Source organism: Melozone crissalis, unplaced genomic scaffold (assembly GCF_028551555.1).
Source record: "Melozone crissalis strain CALT ecotype California unplaced genomic scaffold, PUWL_Pcris_2 ptg000036l_1, whole genome shotgun sequence".
Taxonomy (NCBI): Eukaryota; Metazoa; Chordata; class Aves; order Passeriformes; family Passerellidae; genus Melozone; species Melozone crissalis.
Genome location: NW_026535814.1, coordinates 9,245,122 through 9,269,737, shown reverse-complemented (window position 1 = coordinate 9,269,737; position 24,616 = coordinate 9,245,122). Strand labels below are relative to the sequence as shown.

At 38.8% G+C, this 24,616-nt stretch overlaps 1 protein-coding gene across 1 annotated transcript; it reads left to right on the top strand.

The window, feature by feature from the left end:
- The first annotated feature begins 685 nt into the window (after positions 1 to 685).
- On the top strand, positions 686 to 23,783 carry C7 (complement C7). The gene is made up of 18 exons (XM_054283251.1): positions 686 to 691; positions 891 to 1,048; positions 1,751 to 1,823; positions 2,750 to 2,891; positions 3,685 to 3,826; positions 4,617 to 4,755; positions 5,416 to 5,538; positions 6,686 to 6,929; positions 7,669 to 7,782; positions 8,190 to 8,356; positions 9,375 to 9,603; positions 10,180 to 10,351; positions 10,716 to 10,803; positions 12,029 to 12,161; positions 12,729 to 12,920; positions 15,164 to 15,260; positions 20,190 to 20,374; positions 22,319 to 23,783. The coding sequence occupies exons 1-18, from the start codon at positions 686 to 688 to the stop codon at positions 22,504 to 22,506; spliced, it is 2,592 nt and encodes an 863-aa protein (XP_054139226.1). The 3' UTR covers positions 22,507 to 23,783.
- Positions 23,784 to 24,616: the final 833 nt, after the last annotated feature.

Below are 24,616 nucleotides of genomic sequence, written 5' to 3'. Positions count from 1 at the left end.
AAAAAAAAAATCAAAACTAAAAATAAGAGGACATGGCAGGATAAGGAAAGGGAAAATTAAAGTGTTCTTATTTCTTTATGAGTCTCATATCTCCACAAAAAGCATGCAGAACCAGGCTAGAATTGACCAAAACTTGCATTCAGATCCATAAGCTGATTTTCACTGTGAAATTTGATACACAAAAATCAGCATGACTTTGGAAGTGGAGAATGAATATTTGTGCTTAAAATAAAACCTTAGCAACATCAGCTTCATCCTACAGCAGTTCTTCCTGCTGCAGCCATGAATTCAGCTGTGATGTAGTGCATGCAGCCTGGGATCTCTCAAAGGTCTTCTTCAGAGGAAAGAAACTATGAGGAGATAAAGAAAAGATGATTCTTCTTTCAGTAAGTGCTCATAATTTTCTTCCAGCCCCTGTTAATATATCCAAGCCTTGATTTATACGTCTTAAAAATACTGAGCAACTCCCAAAGCAGGCTGTGTCCCTGGAGAGAACTAGATAGGTTAAGGTTAAAATTCCTTGGCAATATTCAACCCTTTTAGGGAAAGAAAAGCAGGGTAGCAAGGCAGAATGAGGAGATGAGCAGCAACAGACAGACTGACTGACTCCTTTGGTTTCCAAATTGAAAATGCTAGAAGTGCATTTTCCCTGGTAATTGCTGTATATCTGAGTATTTTATCTAACATGAAGGTAAGAAAATTGCTTACTTAATTTGTACTGATGAAGTGAATATGAAAAGTGCAATGAAATATTAATTTATATGGAGAAACAGTTAGCTGAAAAAGTAATTGGACAGCATTGCAAGAAGGAAGAAAATTTAAAATCGAGCTTGCACAACAAAGCTGAAAAATCTGTGTGATATTTTCCTTTTATTTCTAAAGCTGACTAGTGTATAGATTGCAGAAACCTTGAACAACTGCATGACCTAAAAAAGGAAAGAAAAAGTAGAAAAGCAAAGCGAATTTGCTTTTACTTCCTTATTTTTTTTCAGGTGCTGAGGATTTTTCTGTTGCTGGAAGTTTCAGGCTTCTTTCCTATTCTTTCCAGGTGAATATTTGTTTAATAAAATACATGCTGAAAGTTAAGCATATATAATTGTGGTGTGTGATGTGAGGCAGGGTTTCAAGGGGTCATCAGCTATATTTCCTGGGAGAAATTCAGACTGTTTGGTGTCAGCTCTGGTGCTGCCACCAGTGACAACAACAGTGAGGCATTATGGTGTCCTTTAGCTTCCACCCAGAGGAGTCAGCCATCCTTGGGGAGAAGGGTACGCGGTGGTGGTGTGAGGGACAGCAACCCATGCCTGTGGAACACAGCACAGCTCAGCCCAGGCCAGCCCCAGTCCCGGGGACAGGTTGCTCCCCCAAAACCTCCCACGGGAACTGGCAGTTTGTTTTGTTTCTGATCTTTAGGCTAGGTGAATGTGTCTAGTTTCTTCTTTCCAATAGCCAGAAAGGCCAGGCTGGGATTGATTTAATTCTTACACATGAAAAGCAAAGCCAAGGGGTTTTATACATAGCCCTAATTATTATTGAAGGTTTGTTTTGCCTTTTAGGAAAGTTTTGCACTCATGCCTATGGATGGAAATCCCTGATGATTTTCCTCTCTTTTCTTTTGTTTGTTGGTTTGTTTTTTGTTGGTTTTTTTTTTGGGGGGGGGGGGGGTTGTTGTTGTTTGGTTTTTCTTTTGTTGTGTTTTATTTGGTTTTTGTTTGTTTGTTTTTTAATGCAAAAACCGATACCGGAACAGCCCTTCTCCCGTCCATTGCCGCTGGAATTCTTTTGGCCCTTGGTCCGAGTGCAATGGCTGTACTCAAAAACAGGTATAGATGGACACATTTTTTCTGTATTCAGAACCTCATTAGCATATACTTTTCCCCCCAGTAATTAAGAAGCCACTCTAACATTAAACTCCCAAATCAGATTCTCAGACAAAATCCCCAGCACAACAAGAAGCTGAAGAGCAAAGAACTAAGAAGATAAATCTTCCAGTCTGTCCCAATATGTTTTCTATCAAAGCTATGATGTTCATGTTGTAAAATAATTTGTGCTCTTTTTATTTTGGTGATAGTTTCAAAAAGTTCAGCTGAGCTGTCAGGTAAACACAGATATTCCTCCACTGAGGGTTTGTACCAATTCCACTGATTTTTCTTTAGTGGCATCATGCCAAGGGAAGAAAACTTGGTTGCAAAGTGTTACTACCTTCAATGAAAATAAGTTGATGATTTTTCTACTGCAACTCTATAGATGTACAAGACACTTGCCTTTGATTTTCCTTCTCATTTACTTTGATGTTGTACCAATTAAGGGAGGATTAGTCAAAATTAAAGATGTGCGATGAGACAGTGCTTACTTTTTTTAGAAACAAAAACTATCCCACTGGATGTAATATTTTATCATCTTGCTTAATGATGTTGTTTACCTTGGAAAACATTAAGAAATTCATATCAGGCATGGTTATTCCTATTAAAAATTTTTTAAAAACCCACCTAAATTTCTTAGCAGCTTTCTCATGAGTTCAGTTACATATTAGATTTTTGACTAAACCCTGCACCAGGCTAAAGACATTAGAGACAAAAGTGTTGTCTTTCTATTAACTTGAGAGTTTGCTACCATATGGTGGTAATACCAGGTGTGTCTGTTCTCAGAAAAAATAGTGAATATCTAGAGTAGTGGCAGTGTCTTCACAGTAGCAAACTATTCTGGCTTTGCATTTGTATTTCTAAGATATCCTTTGATTTGCATTCAGATTAGGAGACGGACAGTGGCAGTTTATGGGCAGTATGGGGGAAACCCCTGCTCTGGGCATACCTTTGAAACAAGACCATGCACCCCCACAAGGGGATGCCCAGCAGAAGATGGCTGTGGTGATCGGTTCAGGTGTTTCTCAGGTACCATCCAAGATAATTTTTAATATTTTCTACTTATGAAGTTAAGAAAATAACCTTGCTATCTTTCAAGTTCAGTAAATGGGTAATGTATTTGCAGTGTTCTTGATCTACAGATGAATTTGACTTAGGTGAATGTTTCCTTTGTTTCCAGCCTCAACTATGCATGCTTTTACTTTAATCTGGAGTATTGCAGAGCATCGAAGATAGTATGCTGTAGCCCTGGTACCCTCTCTAACTCATTCTGCCTTACTTGTTTGCCCCAGAGAACAGGTTTTTTTCATTATAAAGAGGTAGTTAAGGAATGCAACCTTACATTGATGTCTTGCTGCTGTTCTAGGCTATTTCCAAATATGAAATTACCTGGATCATGAAAACTAATGCTCCATAAAATGTATCCTAGCATCTCCCACTACCTTCACAGAGGAGCATAGGTAGATATTTATCAGAGAGGACTGTGATAAACAGGTTTTTGTGCTACTAGAGAGACAATCACAGTTAATCACCAAAGGAATTTGGGTCAAAGGGTGAGAGCTAGGAAGCAGATCTAGAAGTCAACTGTTTCACTGATATATCATCAGCCTTGAATAGCTATGGCTCTCTCGAGTGTGCTATGCACTATTTCTTTATGTCTACATTTAATGTTCATAAGCCCTCATGGGCACGGTCTGTTCATCATGGGAGTGAATATGCTAATTAATGCAGTAGATTAATTGGACTTCTGCTTTGATTTTAGGTGATCTATTTTTAAACTAACAAATACTTCTTTTTTCTGTGCACGTTTGTCCTGATTTAGGTCAGTGCATTAGCAGATCCCTAGTGTGCAATGGTGATCAGGACTGTGAGGATGATGGTGCAGATGAAGATAGATGTGAAGAGAGGAAAACTGTATGTGATATTGACAAAACACCTCTGAATTCAGAACTTACAGGAGCAGGGTAATGTTCTGTGCCAGACTCAGTAGTACTGGTTCCAAATGCACTTACATTTTGATGTATTTGCAAGCTCTGGGTGTACAGATAGATTTTCTGGGCTTATGGTAAAACATCTTATATGCAAAAGTGTTCAGTACAACTGCTTCCACTGTGCCAGCGGTTCAGTGCAGGATGTACAAGTCCTTTGATGTGAAGCACTGAATAAAGCTTTTAGTGTTTTGTTCCTGCCATTGAAAGACAGCTACTAAGATATTAAATCAAATTTCAACTAATAGCACATGATCTTCAGCATGGAAAAACTGAGCCAGCAATGTTTATTCTTTTTGTTCATTGCTGTTGAATTTAGCACTCTATATTCAAATGGATTTCTAAACTGCAACCTGTCAAAACAATTGTTTTAAGTTTCTTTGGTGTTGATTTATTACTTGTTATGCAACACCTCAGGTATAATAACCCTCCCTCTCTCCAGCTCCCTTTTGGAATGGATGCCCTGTATTCCTGTGTTGCAGTAATTGTTCAAACAATAAAACTTAAAATCAGTTGAGATAGATATAGCTGTCTTAATCTATAGAGATAATAATGTGTTAATTTTTGCTGACAAATCAAGACCAACATTTCCCTTTCAATGCTGTAACATGCTATGCATACTGCAGTTCTGCATGTATAAAAGTCTATCAGGTGATAACCCCGTGGTTAAATCAGCCTGTGATCATGACTTGCAGATACAGCACTCAGTTATAATGGCTCTGTAATTTTTGTCTCTGTCTTAATGATGTATTTTTTCTTCTTATAGCTTTGATATTATTACTGGTGAGACTAAGGGAAGAGTCATTCATACAAGAAGCTTTGGAGGGCAATGCAGAAAGGTCTTCAGTGGTGACAGAAGAGAATACTACAGGCTGAGTGAAAGTGTTCTTGCTTATAATTTTCAGGTATGTTTCTATTAAGAATAACTTTGTTTTTACCATCAGGATTAAAACTGGGAGAATGATGCAAATCTTGCAGGGCCCTTTGGCGGGTACACTTCCCTAAACACAGCTCACGAACACCTGTATCCTCTCTGCAGTTGCTTATTATTTTGAAATATAAATTGGTGTGTATCTTGCTAAAAGAAAAGGAGAAAAAAAGAGATTAATTTCTTAGATGTGGTTTCTAAATCTTTCACAGTTTGAATGCAAAGCTAATCTCCTTAGCATAAGCCATGACCTGAATCACCCTAAGAAATGCATTTTTGAGGTGAAATACAGGGCTTTGGCATGCTTTGTGTAGATCTTCCAGAAATGTTTTGGTTTTTGTTTGAAGTCAGTCTCAGTGATTTTGTTTGCCTCACATTTATCAGAAGCATGCCAAACAATCCATACTGCATTTACTGCATAGCATAAATACTTGCGATTATATATATATATATATATATGAATGGATTTCCATGCTTTTCCAGTAGTGTGCAGTACTTTTTATGAAATCTAAAATGGATTCAGTCTGAAAAACACATCAGCTTATTTTGCATCAGAAAGGCCTTGCTCTATTCTATATGTTATAGTTTTTAAATCCTACATTAAGTTCTTCATGCAGATGTCTATGTCACCTTCTAGGTTAAAGTTCAAAATGATTTTAGGTATGAGTTTTTCAACAGCACCTGGTCTTATATGAAGCACATAGAGAAGTATGAAAATTCAAACAAATACAAGCAGACAGAGAATAAAAATCTGCAAAAGGTATGTTTAACTTGTCACTGTAGGTTAGTACTTTGCATAAATATTTTCATTATTTTGCGCATGTGTTTTTGTAGTGAGATGAAAATGCTTGTTTTATAAAGACATTTTATCACAAAGTGCATGACAGTAAATATCCCATAAAACCTTTAAAAAGAGATCACTGGTTTGCTTATCAATCCAGAGGAAGCTGGCTGCTGTTTCTACTTCCTCCCTATTACCTATTTAGTAGTAATTTATTTATTTATTTACTATCTGTTTTTCTTCCTATTTAAGGAAGAAATCATTGGCTTCTTCTCATAATTGATTTATCTTTTTGGTTTTTTCAAGTGGTTCATTGCCCCCTTTTTTCTGCTACATCTTGGTCAGTATAGTGGAGCAAAAAGATTGAAATACTTCTGGGGTTAAAATTAACTTATAATGCATTTTCCATTAGCAGAACTCCATTAAGAGAGAAATCTGGTGTCTTTAACAGCCAGAAGGTCACAGTGCTTATGCCTTTAACTTATTTTAAAAGAAGCATTAGATAAATAATTTGAGAGTAATTTTCAGTTATGAAGTACAACCTCTGTCTTAGAGAAAATAAAATCAAGTAACAAATGTGTGCATTTTAGGGCCCCCAAGCAGACACTAACAATGACATATTTTGAGACTCAGCATAACCCAGTTCAAAAGCAACTTTGAGAGTCTAAAGTTAACAGTATTGTACAGGCATATTGGATTTTATAATTAAGCAGCATCCTCTAAATGGCCAGAGCATCTTACAACAAACGCCTTACCTAGTCAAAACAGTGTGCAAAGAACAACTGCACTGCCTGTGGTTTGCTTTCAGACAAAGCTTGTTAACCTTCTTCTGCCAGGCTTCTGAAAGCCTTCTGGAAGCCACCATTATCTTTGAAGAGTGAGATCTCACGTGTCCTTATGCTAGTTTTCAAGTACACAGGAGGAAAAGAAAGATGTTGCAGCAATTATAAATAAAGGTGCAACCATATTTCAAGACTTCAGGGTGTTCTTTTTGCATTTACTGTGTTGCTTAGGCATATCTATAAAGCTGTTGGTTAGTTGCCAATAGAAAGTGTGTGCCATCTGGCTATTAGGAGCCACTCTGATAGTCACATGGAGCCTGACTGATGGCTTTTCCTTCCCCCAGAGTAAGCAGCTGATGGTTGTTGAGAACAGTGTGGAAGTTGCTCAGTTTATTAACAACCGCCCAGACTTTCTCACTCTTGCGGAGCCCTTCTGGAAGGAACTGTTCAACCTTCCAGTCGTCTACGAGTACAGCGTCTACCAAAGACTTATTGAACATTTTGGGACACACTTCTTACACTCTGGGTCTCTAGGAGGACACTACAAAGTTATTTTTTATATGGATACTGACAAAATGAAATCAGAAGGTAGAGTACTAGAGTGTTTGTTGCAGAAAGCAAAGTCAATAATCAAGAATAAAAATTTATATGTATGTTTTTCCAGTTAATGTCTAAAATCACGTAACAGACTTCTACTACATTCTACAGAAAGTTACTACATTCTCTTCATTGTCAAAAGAAAGAAGACTAAAAATCTGCTCAAATCATAGCATTTAATTCTAGATCCATGTTTGTGACCTGCAGTGCTCTGGGTATATGTATAAAAAATCATAGTCAGTTTAAGACCTCCTCAGGCTGAACTTGAATATAAATCTCAAACAATGTTGAAGTTTAAAGGTTACATGGAGATCAAGGTGGAGTACTACAGTTTTGTGTAGAGCAGAAAAAATTACAGAGTAAACACCAAAATGGCACCTATAATGGTAATCAGTTGGAGCTGAGGTGAGAAAATAAATGAGACTGTAAACTATTCCCATATACACCTCACACCTCTGAACATTCATCCCTAAGCTTTAGCAGCGTATGGATCTTCCTACAGCACACAAATACTAATTAGTTACCTGCTAGTTTAAGTGTAGTAAACTAGGAGGTAACTAACTAGCATTTGTATTAGTGGGAAGATCCACACAGTGCTACAGCTTATGGATGATAAGCTTTATGATCTCTCATAAAGAGAGATCATGACCTCTCTAGCCAGTGGAAAACTCGGAAATGAATCCAACACATTTTCTGTCTACAGTATTGTTAATGGATGGATTATCTGCAGGTGTCAGCATAACAGACTTGTACAAGTGTACCTCATCAGGCTGGAATGCACTCATTGTGAAAAAGAAGAAGACAGAATGCACCAAACTGGATGAACTGCTACGGACTTCTTCAGGTAAATGTTCAGTGGTGACTCACACAGTTGTCATGTATCCATCTCTCATCTCATCCTAAATTGCTGTCAAAATGAGGAGCAGGTGTTGATAACTTTGATGAATTCTGTCCTAATGTGCTAAACCCAGACATCAAGTGTCTGGTTTAAAAGGCTCTCTGGCACTTGTCAATTATTGCTAATGCTTTCCCAGAAAATAGCACTTTTCTGAATACCCAAAGTTAGAGCTGCCAAGACACCTGGAAAAACAGATACCACCTATATATGATCATTGTAGGCACAGGTGGTTGAATTGCACCAGTGAGTCCTTTCACTACTTGCTAGCAGAGTTTTTGTGTGCATTGTTTCTATTTCCATTTGTAAACATAGCAACGCCTACATTTTATCTATTTCCCATCCTGAATCTGCAGGAAGCACTGGCAATAAAATTAAAGGAGACCCTTACATAGAAGGAGGAAGCCCAGGTGCTGTTGCTGGCCTGAGTTATCTAGACCTGGGTAATCCTGCTGGGAACAGTCGGATGTACACCTTGTGGGCTGCATCAGTGACAGACTATCCCAGAGTAATTAAAAAAAAGGTAAGGCTATTTTCCTGAAGCAGAGGTGAGTAGATGGGATCGCCTCAAGGGGAGAAATTAGTAAGCTACAGTTGGTGATTAATCATGCCATGATCTACACTCATTTTGTTTTCAGAACACTTTGTAAAACAAGGAAAGTGCTCAGGAAGAAAATGCTGTGAAGCTAATATGATCAGGTGCATGACAAATCTAAGTCCTTTGGCAGGTCAATACCTGTCATCAGTGACTTAAATGGAGTTCTAGTTAGGAATAGAGGGTCATGTTTGCGTTGAAGAAAGACCCAATTTGAGATAGCCCCTTTCCCAAAATGCATATGGGCATGTCTGTGTTGCTTCCACTTCACTTGCCGACTTCTGCATATTTCTTTTACTTCTCCTCCTTCACTTTGAATCCAGAAGTTTAGCATAACTGGAGATTCTCCAAGTCAGACACTTCAGAGCTGGGCATGGCCCGATTCACTGCTACCTTGTCTATGTCCCTTTTGGGAAACACCTACATATTCAAGAATGGTATGAGCCCCAAATATTTCTATTGGGAAGTTTTAGCTAAATGTAAAAGCATATAATATAATAAAGTAATCAATTCAAAGGCAAAATAGTTTCAATTTCTGTTACCTTTGATCACTGGCCAATGGAATGCCATAGTGGGCTCATAAAAAATAAATGTGTTTATTTTTTATGCTGGGAACATCTGGAAGAATTCAAGAATTCAAGTTCATTGGTGGTCTGTGTTGTACTTTTATGCCAGCTGCATTCCTCATAGCTCAGATATGTTTAAACATAACTGACATACCAGTAGCTTTAAAGGATGCTTTTAAGCAGGACTGGCTTTTCCTAAAAAGGCTAATATTAAATACTGAGATAAGATTTTAGCTAATTAGCAAATTAGAGCATCTAATGTACTAACTCCCATGTGCAGAAGCAAATGTCACAAATTATTTTGCGTGATGAAATGTGCTTATAAACTCTTATATTACAGTAATAACGATTTAATATGAATGTTTTCCTACTGTGTGTAGCTAACACCATTACATGAGCTGGTAAAGGAAGTGCCCTGCTCCTCAGTCAAAAAGCACTACTTAAAACAAGCCATTGAAGAATATATGGCTGAAAATGATCCCTGCAAATGTCAGCCTTGTCAGAATGGTGGTGAGGCGGCTGTGGAAGGAACACAGTGTGTGTGTTACTGCAAGCCTTACACCTTTGGAGTGGCTTGTGAGCTGGGAACCCTCGTGCAAGATCAGCCAGGTCAGCACTCTTTAAACCCATGAGAATTCAGAAGCGGCACAATATGTTCTCCTGCTCCCAGAGTCTGTCTGTCACGCCGCACACCCACGCAGTGGCTGCTGGGGTGAGACATCACTGCAAACAAACAGCATGGGGAGGGTCGTGCCAAGCCTGAGTCTTTGTTTAGCACATCTAAACCGTCCTCAGCCAAGTGCTGGTTTTGTTATTAGTGTTAAATACAGTGGACAGTACTAACTGCTCAATGCAACCACCTATAAGTAAGTACATGTCCTAAATTAATTATCAATGACTTAAAAAAAAATTCCTTTTTAATTTTATACTTAGTAGTAGCTGGTAGCTATTTTTATTTTCTGTCAGGCACTGATAACACGTAGCCTCTGTGGAATAATACCTATGTCAAAGCTGAGTAAAGATGGAAGATTGGATTATTACAATCTGGAATTTTCTGCCAGGGCACAGTTGGAGCCATCACTAGCTTTGAGCAGCGTGTGCCTTTAAAACCTCTCAGAAAGAATGCTTTAATGAGAGAGTGGTTTAAAGAGAGTGGTTTTCACATTAAACCAAACATTGCCACAGGCATTGTTGATGGACACTGGAGCTGCTGGTCGTCCTGGAGTCCTTGTTCAGGGGGAAGGAAATCACGGAGTAGAACCTGCAACAACCCCTCCCCACGTGGTGGTGGGAAGGCCTGCCTGGGAGAGCAGCATGAAAGCAAAGTGTGTGAAGATGAAGAGTTGCAGCATCTTCGGTAAGTTATAAAAAATACTTGGAGATAACTGCTGAAAGATTTAAAAATTTGTTTCAGAGGGGTGCATAAACTATTGAATTCAAGGAGATCATGTACTGCTTTAACATTTAAGTTGAAAGAAAATGAAATTCAGAAGCTGTGAATGTCATAGAAGATAAGGCTAGAAAATGGGGTAAGAGCCAGTAAACTTGACAGCATTCTATTTACCACTCTCTTGGGTAGCCTGGCAGCACCTGATTTCAATATAATCATGATGTAAATGTACGCATAATAGTCTTGAAAATGGGCTTCACTGAGGAGTGTAGCATTTTGAAAGGAAAGAAAACTAAATTCAAACTAAACTGTACTTTTGTTTGCTTCACAGCTTGATTGAACCACACTGTTTTGATTTATCCATAAATCCTACAGAATTTTGTTCACCTCCTCCTCTCTTAGAAAATGGATTTGTTCAAGTGAGTTATTTCTATTGCTCTGTTATCTGTTCTACCCCTATCTGCAATGTCTTTTCTACAGTTAATATAGATGTTCACTTCCAAATTTGTATTTCTCTTGGCAAGCTTAGTATCTGAAAGAGTGAATAGCCACTCTTACAGCATTTTTCACTGTCTGATGTTTACATGACAGTATCCAAAACTATTCAAACTAAAAGTTAGATAAAACCAAAAAAGCCCCACCCTCAAAACCAGAACAAGATCTTTGCTTCTCTGGACCATGGTACCTATACAGAAAAGTCATCTACTTGTCCTTTATTCGATATATGTATTAAAAATTACTGAGCCATGTGGATTACACTTAAAATCACAACAAACTAGAGAGAAACATGCTCAGAGAGAAAAATGCTCAGTCATTCATGAAGTCCGTAACAAAATCATAAACAGATTTTAGGAATCTTCCCTCTGTAACTCGCTATTCTGCTTTTTCTGATGAAATGAAGACCTGGCAAGGTACTTGGTTCACCATAGCTTAGGCCTATTTTGAAAAGGGGGACTAATTCTTCCCTTGGAGGAATGGATTATGCCTTCTTCATGTTATCAGGCTGTCATAAGTCTCTTTGCTCAATAAATAGATAAAAGGATTAGTTCAAAATTCATTAGTTGTCTCTGCACAATTGCAACATACAGCAAGATCCAAAATCTTGCCCTCCTTCTTTTGCTAGCGATTTTTTTTTTGCAATGAATAGTTGTCTCCTACATTGATATTTTTGGTTCACAAACTAAAGCTAAAACCCTGCAATAGCCTCAGTTTTTCATAAGATCTCTCCTTAGAGGACAGTGTAATATAAAATGAGAAAAAACCTGTATCTTCAAGTCCATGTTAACCTTTAGAAAGCTGATAACATGCCATCCTAAAAATTTGCAAAACCAGCGCAGTCACTATGATCTCCCCCCAGGCCAAGGCTGTTCAAGAACTTGTCCTGCCCTGCTAACGTTTGATAACAGCCATTATTGGAGTTTGTTTATACATCATCAGGAGAGCACTGTTCCATACCCCTTTTGATCACATTTGGTGACTTGATAGCCAGGATTGCCCCCAATATTCCAGACTCTCTCATCACTGCATTGTAGAGTAGCAATACTACTTCTCACTGTCCTCAGCTACTGCATTCCAGAATCAAAGAGTGCTGCTGGTAGTTCTTATATTTTATATCCAAAATTTCACCTGTTCATTTTCTTTCAGAATGCTGAAAACTCATACCCAGTTGGGAAAAACATTGTTTATGCTTGCAAACATGGATATTCTCTTGTTGGTGATCCTGTTGCTAAGTGTAGCAGTAATTTACAGTGGCAAGTTGGAGAGAGATATTGCCAGGGTATGTCTAACTGATTCTTGTTTTGAACTACAACTCCATTTCTGAATTCCAATGGAACATCTCAAAGCATCTGCTTTCCAGCTACAATGAGGAGAAAAGACACACCTGTATTTCCCATTTCCCTAGATGTAATCAGGTCTAAATTGACTTCTAGTGTGAATCCAGGTTTTGTAATGCTGGATTACAAACACACCCATAAAATCTAGTTTTAAGGCTATCTAGGTGTGTACCAGGACATGTTCTTCCAGGATCCCATATGTGTGATATCTCTCTACTAGAAAATTGCTGCCTAGTGGGAACTGTCAACAGAAACATGGGTCCTAAGGAAAGGGAAGCCCTCATAAAGCTAGGCTGCACCTGCAGGCAGTAGGAGAATATATTTTCTGTGTGTTCCTAGTTTTGCCTGTTTGACTGGTGTCATGAGTTAATATCCTGACAGGTTTCTACAGGAAAGTCAGCTAACCTCACCATTCAATTTTTAATGGAATTTTTGAGAAAATAAAGTATGTGACTGCTTTATGCAATCCACTGATTTTCTGTGGCTGTCTCAAATGCCTCCATCCACAGAAACCGCTTGTCTCCTGCCTGAGCTGGAGGGGGGTTTGCAAGGAGACCCATGGAAACCTGTGTACGAGATTGGTGAGAGAATAACTCTGTCATGTCCACATGACATGCACTTGGAAGGGGCACGCTCCATTTTGTGTGAGCCCAGTCTCAAGTGGTCTCCTGATGTGAAGACTATCCAGTGCAAGAGACCAGGTAAGCCACTGCAGTCCTCAAGTACAATGCAGGAGTTTCTTTCCTAAGCTTAGTGCAGGTTAGACATATAAAGAGCTATTGCCGAGATAGTGATAGAGAAGCCATACTTACATTACCAGCAAGAAGCACAGAAAGCATGGGGGTGTGTTTTCTGTGGTCTGTCCAAACAAGATGCCTGAAGGCATTTCATTGAAGTTTCATTAAGGCTTTTTGCTTCCCACTCCCCTATTGCTATCTAGTGTTATCACTAACTGTTTTAAGAGATTGCCTGGGATTTATGCTGTCTATTCTGCCACCCAAATATATTTCACTTTTCACACATTGTGTAACACTCCCACCATATGAACTACATCTTAGAGTTTTTCTATCTGTAAGCTGTTCAGTGCACCAGAGCCTCTTGTGAAAGAGGATGACAGGGCTGGGTGACTGCTTTTGCTGATCTGGCACTCAGACAGCTGATACAAAGGAACTGGAAGCAATGGGAAGATGCTGCTTTAAGTTCATGCTGTTTAAGCTCTAGTTTGATATGGGCAGGTAGTGGCAGAAAAGGAAATAGCCTATAGCTTCAAGCAGCTCTAAGATATCTTTTCCAGCTGTGGAAGACAGACAAAAATTTCTCTTGAGCACTGTTGTGGTGCTGATCAGTGACACAGAGGCACCCAAGCAGCTTGTGCTTCCAGCATACCACATCTTCACCTGAAGCCCTACATATTCACCTGGGGAGACCCTTGACTGGGGACTACAGGCACTGCTGCAGCAGACTAGGTGCATCTCCTACATTTTTTTCTGTCCTCTCCTTATCGGCCAATGCTGCTGACATTGCCTCAGCTGCAAAAAAAGGAAGGTGACAGTCAGGCTTTGACTTCAAAAGGCAGCAGTCCTGTGAGATTCCTGGTGTAAGTCATTTGCTGTCATAAACACATCAACAGAAGGGTAGTGATTTCTGAAGGAATGGCATAGCTGTACATAAATGACTTGCTGCTGCTAAACTACCAGAGCAGCAGTGCTGTTACCAGTTACTTAGGCTTAGCCTCAGTGACTGATTTTCATTTGGCTTTTGGTTTTTTGCTAACATCAGGTTCTCAAATTCCAGCAATAATTGGAAAGTTTCAAATGCTTCCATCAGAAAGAAAAACAGCTTCTGCTTGGCTGTACGGAAGCATTGTATTAGTTAAATAAATAAATAAATAAATAAAGAATAAATAAAATAAATAAAGAACAACAATTGGATTAATAACAGTTAAAAACTCAAGGAGTATGAGATAAGAAGGGTAAAAATTATGAAGATAAGTACCCATAGACACAATGGCATACATATGTTTGGATGGGAGTGCTTAGTCACTATGCAACCAACTGCCCAGGGGATAAAGAAAATGCAGTGATTTTGGTGAAAATTTCCCCTCTGCAGGAAGACAGGGTTATGCTTGCTGTCTGTATCATAATGCACTGAAATTCTTACTTTTTCTTTTTTTTTTTTTTCTCTGATAATTTTTCTGTTTTGCTTAGCAAGTCTTAATCTCTAAGGGAGCTATTTTTTTAGGAAAGGAAATCTGTAGTACTAAATTTTCATGTTAGCAGACACACAATCTGAAAAAAAATCAGGATAAAACCTCCTTGGAAGCTGTGTGGATATGGATTTAGCAAAGTCTTGCTGTTAACATGCTACAGAAACCTACAAAGAAATGTTTAGCAAAATTTGGAGTACAACTCTCTACTTAAAGAATGGTACACCTGTGATCATGAAAATTTCCCAGTAATCTCTATTATTTTTATTTTAAAAACAAACTGAGGACTGATGATGGAATTTGTAATTTTCATTACCATCAGTGTATAAAGGTATTTGGGCTCACATAGGGTTTTGGACCCTTAGCTTTTCTAGTGAAGTCAATAATTCTGAAACCCAATGACAAAACTGTTCCCAGCTATGATTCAGCAGTGCTAAATTTAGCAGAAACAAATAACTGCTGCAGAAATGAGATTAATGTATAAGTTTTAGTATAATACCTGTCTCTTTCCATCTGGCTGGTGACCCATGGATAAATTACTGAATAGTAAATTTGCAAAGTGTATCATATCTTTTTAATATTGTTGATTACTTCCCTGTAGTAGAAACTTTTAATGACCATGTAGGATGTGACTTTATGTCATGACTATATAATTCAGTGCCTTTTAAACTCAGCTAATAATTTCACAGCTGATCTTATTTTTCTGACCCTTTATATCTGTGTGTTCTTCTACTTCAGTGACCAGTGTGAAAACAGAGGTGACAGAGCCTAAATGTCAGCCATGGGAGAAAGTACATCAGTCACAATGTGTGTGCAAAATGCCCTATGAGTGTGGGTAAGTTCAGGCTCCATTTGGCTATTAGATTCTCACTTCATTCAAGACCAATTATATTTCTTAAGTTTTCAGTCTATGATAGAGGAGAAAACTTTACTTACATGAGGAAGAGACATACTCGGTTTGCTTTACACCTCAATCAATATCCTCTTCATCACTTACCTGCCTTGTCAGAACTCTCAGTGGGTTTTAGCAGGACTAAAATTTGGTTGGATGACAGAAAGTGAAGTCATAATTTTGCTTGATCTGTGAATCAGATGAAAAAAGATAAAATTATATTTTCAAGATTTAGAGGATTAAGGAAAAGTTACAACAGAGGCCCTTAGGACACAAACCATTAAAGCAATAAACTAGTGAAATAAAGCATATTTATTTTCACTGCTGAGAGACTAGGGGGTTATGAAAGACACAATAATCTAATTCATCTCACATTTACACAGCAGTTTTCACAGACCAGTCATGTCACTTTTCCTGACTTTATAACTTGCAGATTAGAGTTTGCTGTTTCCTGTTTAATCTAAGCCTATATTCTGCAATAAGCAATGCAAAAGAAATAATGTAAGGGAATGAGTAAGTCTCTCAATTCTTTGAGAGACACAAAAGGAAGAGAACAAAAATGGAGGAATAACAAGAAGACACCTGAGACCAAATAGTGCTTATGAACAGATGTGCCAGTGAGTTCAGCACTCCAGCATCTGGGCTGGTTTGCATAACTGGATGATGTTTCCTATCAAGTCACTCCTATAAAGTGGGTGTGGGCTCTAGATATGAAATCTGGCCAGATTTATGTGACTGAGTTGAGTAGTTTGGAAGCTTCAGGATAACAGACCAAATATGTGTTACCCATATGTAATAAGAGGAAGAAATTGTGAAAATATTTCAAGTGATTTCAAGGTAGAGCTTTCAGTGGAGCATGGGTACTTCCCATCAGGCACATAGACCAAGAGTGCTCTCCATGATGATTCTGATTTTAAGAGAAGATTAGCACTCTGAACATCTCAAAATTAAAATCGGTGAGCTTAATTCAGATGCAGATGCACTGCATAGTTCCCTAGGGTCAGAGGCCACTGACCTGTGTGCAAAGGTAAGTGCCGGGTTTGTAATAACTCTGCAATCTAATGCTATTCCTCTGCTTAAACACCTAAATGCTTCAAGTAATCTGGTCCTGCTCTTTTCTCTCAACAGTTATTTAAAAGAATCAGCAACTCCTTTTCTGGTTTATGTATGTGTTGAGGTCAGTTACACAGAATACAGGGGAGTCAGAGCTAGGGAAGGCCCTGGGCAGAGTCACAATAACCTTGGTGGTTTAAATGAATTACATTTAGCTACACATTGAAGCTTCATTTGTAATTAATCTACTACTTGCTTATTTCTATTTTTATAATTGTGTTTAAAATTGCAAGAATATAGATAACAGTCATTTTTGTTACCTCATGCCCTCTTTTCATAGTCTTGAAATAATGCATCTGATGATGGAGGGATAAATCATCAGCTGTCAAAGCAGACTAATCTTCCAGCCTGTTATAAGGCTGTAGGAGTAAAGCATGTAAGCAGATCTTGGTCCAATCTTTCCTCAGAGAGCAGAATTAACTTGCTTTGTTTTGGCAGTGACTTTCAGCAGTAGCCTCTTCTCTGAAGAGTGTTTGGAGCAAGAAGAGTTCATGTGGTAATTCAGGAACTCCACAGTTTCAGACCTCTCCTCCATCCTTCTTTCCAAGAGACTAGCTACAGAGACTGCCCATAACAGCACAAAACCCCTAGAACAGGCTGGTGATTTGTCCCTCTTGGTGGAGTGCCTTAGGCTACATCTGTCCTCATCAGTGAGAGCAAGGCAATGATCCCTAGGCACCAGAGCAGCTAAATTGGTATAGCAATTCTTGGTAGACCTTTGACAAGAGCTAGTTCCTGTATAATTCCCAGGAACAGCTCAGGAGTGACCAGGATGAGAGACCATTCCAGTTCTGATGTAGTCCCCATCCTCTGGGGCAAAGAGGGACACCAGCTACTCTTTGTAAATTGTCCCTAACACATGGAAGGAACCAGACCATGGTGTGTTAATACAGGCAGAACCTCAGTCTCCAGTAGCTGAGACCTATCTGCACAGTGAAACATGAGATTTGGTAATTTTGAAGTACTATCCTCTCTTTTTTTCTTCAAATTTGTTTGTAAAACATCTATGTCTCTCCTGTGTTACATTAAAACTTCTCATCTCAAATGTAATTCCAGGAAGTTAAAATCATTCCCAGCATGATGAATTTTTCACCAAAAGTTTCCTACCTCTTATTGCAGGTGAAAGGTAGTAAAGGTAATTAGGGACTTAACAGATATTATTTAATTTCTCACAATATGTGTTTTAGGAAAATATTGTTCTTATCCTTAACCTTATTTTTTCAGGTAAAAAGTATTGAATTTCTCACATTCACTTTACACAAGGATTATTCCTAGCCTCTAAAAAAATTTTATTGCAATGATGTGATATTCTCAGCCTTGGGAAATATCCTTTCTCAGCAATGAGTGCAAATTATTAATTTCTCTTATGAGTGAAGATTCTCCATCCTTTTTTGTATGCATCTTAACATGTTGATTTCCACTGTCTTTCTTCTGCCTACCCAGCTGTAGTAAATATGTAAATCACTCTCAAGACAGTATGAGGCATTGAACTCTTGTGATAGTTTGGCAACATGGTCCCTGAACTCCTGGATTCAAACTTTGGCAGCTGGTTAAATCATCTCTGGTTCCTCTTTTGGGTGTTTCTAAAGTGGTGCAAAGCAGACAGATTAGTGCAGAAGTCTGATATTAATTAAACTGCCTTCTCTGCAAGATTTTGATCTTAAGACTCAGATATTAAGATTTATCACTTAGGCAAGTAAAAAAGACATCTGAACAATTTTAAATATAATAAAAAATTTAATTACAGATTAAATACAATTGCTTCCCCTGGAACTCACTTTTTTCTTTAAGATGATATATAAGCAGCGATTTTTACTTCTGTCTGTAAAGAAAACTCTCACATAAAAATCAGGGGCCCACTGTCTTAGAGACTGTGCTGCCAGATGACCAAAGAGTACAATGCATACAAGTGCACCTGTTTCCTTTATCAGGTGCCTCCTGCTATATATCCCTTGGTCTGTTCTCTTGTGCCTCAGAATAAGAGAGTTAACCTCATTCTTTCTATTAAAAAAAGAGGATTAAGGAAAATTCATGCAACAAACTTCACTAGGGATTTAGTAGCTGTCATTTTGACCCAGCGCAGCAGTTAAGGGACCTCAACCTGTGTTTGAGGATGCTAACCTAAGTGGAAGATATAATACAGTTCATAAAAATATTTGGTCACAGGTAGATGCACCAAACTTTTCAGACTCAGCTAATGTACTCCATGCTGTATTTTAAATACCTTAAAGATGCACTATGCTACAGGTATTTTAATTTTTTTGTAAAGCTAGCTCTTCTACAAGGCTTCAAAGTCATCTTTTTGAGAACAATTCCCAAAGCTTGGAGAAGGCTCTTTTCCTTAGTACCTTACTTATAGATTGAAACCCACTTCCTAATTCACAGAAAAAAAAAAAAAAGAAAAAGAAAAAAGGAAAAGAAAAAGAAAAGTTATCTTAATGCCTGACCATTAAGTCAGCAAGGTTTGAGTTCTGGGATTCTTACTAGGCTTTTCTCTTCCCTCCTCCTACAGGCATTCCCCTTCCCTTCAGTGAGCCCCATGAAGCTCATTAGGGCCATTTGCTTGAACCTTATCAGCCTCTTCTCCCCACCAAGCCCCTGTTTAACTGAGGTTTATGTTCTGAACTGGCCTATTAGACACCAAAGGTTTCAGTGGAAGTGTTTGTGAGCTTAAAATGAGGAGCTGTGCTGAAGATTGGGCTTTGGGTCTGAATTTCAAAGCTCTCCATCCCCTGGGAGCCTATCTCTGCTCTCTGGTACCCTGTGAAGTCCCTTCCCCTTGGCTGTAAAGTGCATGCAGGAGAGCACAGGCATGCCCTGCTCCAGATGGTCACTCTTTTGTTCATTCCACACAAATACTGCTGATTGCGTTGAGAACAAGTGGAGAAGCTAGGAGTTCGAGATTAAAACTCAGAAGTAATGGAAAGGGGTTTTTTCCTCCTCTCCTACACTTGGAACATGAAACACAAATAATGACAGCTTCTTGGAATTGAAGTAATGAAAGGGTTTTTTTACTCTCCTCCTACACTTGGAGCATGAAACACAAATGGTGGCAACTTCCTGGAACTGTCCCCAAAGCAAACACCATTTAAGATTGCCCAAGAATTGTTATTACCATTTTTAAAAGCTTATTTATGTGGGTGTTAAAACTCTACCTGCATTTCAAGAAATAAGCAATTTTTTGGGTAATTTTTTTTTCTTAAGATTTCTGTGGAGATGTATGTGTATTTCCAGAAATATCTTTGGTTTCTGATGGTCGATTACAAGGTATTATTTAGTAAAAGCTGAGCATTTTAAAAGATGACAGAATAAAAATCTTAAAGTATATTTGAACACCTTAAAATTAAGAAATATTTACAAAATATTGTATGTGCATGTTTGTATATGTCATATATGTATAAGAAATGCTTTCTCTGTGTGTACTTATGTTCATGCATGTGTCATAAATTAGAGAATAATTGAGGTCTGAAATACTTTTAACTGAAGTCTCTCTCTCTGCTGCTGAGGTCAATGGCAAAAAGATGGTAATATCCCTGTCCTTCAGATGGGACAGATCTTGACTCTGCTGAGCATACTGTAGAAAAGGAAAAAGTCTGGATTGTCTGTCTATGTTTTGAGTTCTTTGCTGCACTCTTAGGAGATACTTAAGTGAACAAAGAAGTTACTACTAGACTCTGAATGTTTTCCAGTCTCTCAGCTGTTTTTAAGTTACCAAGATAAAGCACATTTAAATAGTGCAATTCCTGCCTTTGTTTTCAGTCCTTCTCTGGACGCTTGTGCTACTGATCAAAGAACCAAGAGAAACACACCTTTAACTGTTTGCAAGATGCATGCCTTGGAATGCATGGGCAGAAAATACTCTCTGACTAATGCAGAAAACTGCAAAGTACCCCAGGCAGGTGAAATACCATGTGGATCGTGCCGCTCATGGGAAAAATGTAATGGTAAGAGAACTTAAAAACTGTAAGCAAAATTGTTCAGATACCCAAAAGGATATCTTTATCCCTACTTACTCATTAGTAGTTGGGCAGTTGGTCTGTCCTGGTCTGGCATCTGCAGTCCCTCCCAGAAGCTAAGCTGGCTCAAATCATTAGCCAAGTCTTTGGTATCCAAACATGGCAGGAGTCTCCACCAGGGAAAGAGAACCCTGCAGGATATTGTAAAAAAATGTACTATGTACAGGAAAAGCTTATTCCTAGTCCCTGTTAAGTGAATCATCATTTTGGTCCACTTTGTCCTCTGGGTGAAACCCCTGCCATACTCTTTTTCACTGTATCTACCTGTTCAGATTCCTTAAAACAGCAATTGCAGGAACCCTTACTGCCCACGGGAGTAACTAATCCTCTCCTGAAATTTGCCAAGCAGTCTCCCCAGCAGGATCCTGTGGTTAGGAATTAAAAGTCTTATTGTATGGTAGCTGGGAAAGCCAGTTACTGTTGTAGGTTTGTACAATTTTGTTTACTGTCTATCCCCAGTTTCTCGTATGATGATTAAAGGTGAGGTCTCTTCCCTCAGAGGAAATAGTTCTTGTTTTTTGTAATCAGTCTGCAGTAGAAGTTTCCAAATCCCTGATTTATTTTCCTTGAGTGTTCTACGCTGCATTGCATTTAATGAAGGTTGCCAGGAATGGAAATGTGAACTAATAAATTAGGGTTTTAGAAGTGCCCAAGCTAGAGGCATGGTTATTGTCATAATTTGAAAAGAAAAAGGATTACTAGATAGGAGTTAATCTGTTTTGTCTAGCAGGGTTGAACAGACAAAAATAATAACAACAACAAAGTCAAAACTCTCTGTAGCTTCAGCAAAGACAAACACAGGCAAAAAATTGCGTACAACAACAAAAAAAGGGCACATTTATTAAAAATAAATATCAGGTGGAATCTTCTTACCTGAATGTCACTGATATAGCTACACACATTTATTTATAGGAGTAGATCCTTTGATCTTCATGAAACTGTCTGTATGAAAATATAGATAGCAGTTGTGAGGGTTTGCATGATCAGTTTGTTAATGTCCAAAGACAGATCTCTCATCTTACAAGTTATCTGAGCTCTAGAGTAGTAGATCCATGGACCAGTTCAAGAAGTAACATCAGAGGCGGCTTTGAGTACAGCATCTGAGATAGCTTGAGTAAGCTTTTCCCACAAGCATGATCAGACTCTCCAAGCACAGGAAGCCCCAGCAGTGCACAATGTGTTTCCACTTCTAGTTTTTTTCACTGAACCTGAATATCAGCTAATGTTACTGAAAGAATTAGGGAATTAGGTTAAGGAAAAAATGTCAAGAAGCTTTGGGTTGGAAGGGACCAGTAAAGATCCTCTAGTCCAACCCCCTTGCAGTCACCCAGGATGTCTTCAACGGGACCAGGTTGCTTAGAGCCCTATACAACATGGTCTTGAATGTTTCTGGGGTGGGCCTTAGCCATCTCTCTGGCCACATTGATCCTGTGTTTCACTACCTTCATCCTAAAAAATTTCTTCTTCATATCTAGTCTGAATAATGCTCCCTTTTAGATTAAACCCATTATCCCTTGTCCTAGCATTGCAGTCCCTATTAAAATGTCTGTCCCTATCTTTCTTATAAGCCTCCTTTAGGTACTGGAAGGTTTCATAAGGTCTCCCCAAAGCCCTCTCTTCTCCAGGCTGAACAATGGCAAGTCTCTCATCCAGTCTGTGTAGGAGAGGTGGTCCAGCCCTCTGATGATCTTTGTGGTTGCCTCTGATCCTGTTCCAATAGGTCCATGTCTTTCCTGTGAAAGCTGACCACCCTCCAGAAAATTGCTTTCGGTCTTACAGATTTCCTAGAAACGTTTTAGTCTGGGTTTTTTTGGGTTTTTTTTGATAACTTGGTTGCTATCCTGAGTGTTTTTCCTCTGTGCTTTTGCTTAGTGCCATCCAACACCTGTGTTTGTGATGAAGATGGGCTGTGTGAGGAGGGAGGTGCCCAGGTCTGTGCTGAAGTGAGTGGCTCTGCTGCCCGTCAGACCATGACCGAGTGCGAGGTTGGGCTGCTCAGGTGCCGGGGGGAGACTGTCACCCTTGTCAGCATAAGGCCCTGTGACACGCAGAGTAAATAAGATATGTTACGCTTTATTTTGCTTATTGCTGGAGGATATGTCAAAATGTGTCAGCTCTTGGTCAGGACATACTTTGAACCTTGCTCTGCCAAATGTAAGCTCTGCTGTGAAATCCATCACAGCTGATGAGACTGTGCATCTGCTCAGCCCTGAATCAAGGCCTGAGGCTCTTTGTTAGGCCGAGATGCACTTGCCACGACTGCTCACAGCAGAGCTCTTGCTTAGGCACCAGCCTTTCCACTGGCAGATTTACTTTGTATTTCCATCAGAATTAAAAAGTATTGCTGAAGTGTGATTGCCAAAGTAGCTGTTTTAGTGATGGATTGCTATGTCTGACACTGTCAATATGTTTTTCTTAAAGCCACACAAGCATATGGTTGCGATGAGTAGATTTAGATTAGCAAAACATACAGACTAAGCTTTACAGAGTAAGTGGTATGATCCTTCTCTTTTAATAAAGCAGCTTCTTTCCACCATACGCTACTCAGCTGAGCAAACAGTCTGCACAGAACTGAACATGCTGTTGAGCCTGATGCACTCAAACACCAAAACAATATGTATTAATAGTAAAGCCATGTTAAAGTAATGAGAATACATCTATGCTTGAAGATTCTTATACACAGAACCACTTCATGAAAAATCACCATTTCATGTTGTCATTATTAATATTATTATTGCAATGAGCTACATCTGTAAGCACAGGTAACTCAGTTACATTTGTCACATGCATTTTTGTTCGTGCCAAGGCTAGTTTCTTTACAGACACTTGCACAAAGAGGCCTTCTGCCTTAGCAAAACTTTCTCAAAGGCAACTATTAGAGAATCTTTACAGTAATGAAGATGTTCTGCATGCAGTCCCCTCGGAGATACCACTGGATAATCTTCAAAGACTATTCCTGAATAAAAGAAGTCTCCTACATTCTTTTCTTACAGAGCTAAGCATTCTCTCTGGCATAGTTGGACCATGACAATTTTGCTTACATATTTCAAGTCCATTCAGGTATCCATGCTAGCAGTCCTATCCCTTCTGACTATTCTTGGATGCAAACAAGGATAAAGGGCTGGATAGCAAGTGGATGTTCAACCAAGGGCAGTACAATCAGCATGTATGATATGTATGTACGCTTTCAAAGCAACAGATTTTATTTCTTACTATCAGTAATATAGAAAGATTAAACATCTCTCTTTTTATCATGTTTCTACCAGTAGTTTCCTTGCATAAACCTTACCATCAGCTGGATAAAGCTTTGCTTTCTTTAATGCTGTCAATAAAGAGTGAGCCAGAACAGGAGTGGCTTTCCTTGGAGACTCTCTCTTGTGGAACCATCCATGTTGGAGGGGAAGGTTGCCACACACTAACTGAAAGGACCTCCTGGCCTTTATAACCTTTTCCAGCTGTCTGGAAAATAATACCAGGTTGTGGGTTTTGGTTATTTTTTCTTCTTGAGCAAATAATAAATTTTTGTGAATAGCATACAGATGAAAATTAGTAGAATAAAATCCAAATACATGTAGTCATCTATTTTGTCTTTATAATTCGCTCTGGAGTAGTTAGTAATGGTTTGTAGAGCACCCAAATGTTTGCTTACTTGATTACTCTCAAGTCTCTTGTCCACAATTTCTAACCTTTTTCTTGTGGCATTTAGCACAACATGTGATTGGACCATGAGTCTACTGGGTAGCAATAGCTTCTATATCTGCTCAAGGCGAGAAAAAAATCACCTGGAAATTTCCTGATAGATAGCACAGAGATATAGTGACTTGGTGATTCATGTCTTCAAACATAGGGGAAGGGGGAAAATCAGCACAGCACAAGAAACATTGAGAATTCCTCTTTCAAAAAACAATAAAGTTGCCAGATAATCATCTCAATACATCAGCAAGAACAGCTCTCCATGTCCATAAAATAAATTAGTCTGAGATAAGGCAGCCAAAATATTAATGAAGCCTGCATTTCAGATGCGGTCCCTGACATCTCGCTGTTTATCTGACCCATCTGAATACTTTTTCTCTCTCCTTTTTCTTTCTAATTACCCACTTCATCTTTCCCCCTCCTACCTCTAAGCCCAGTCAGCTCCTTCTCTGTGGGCTCCTCACAGACACATTTCCT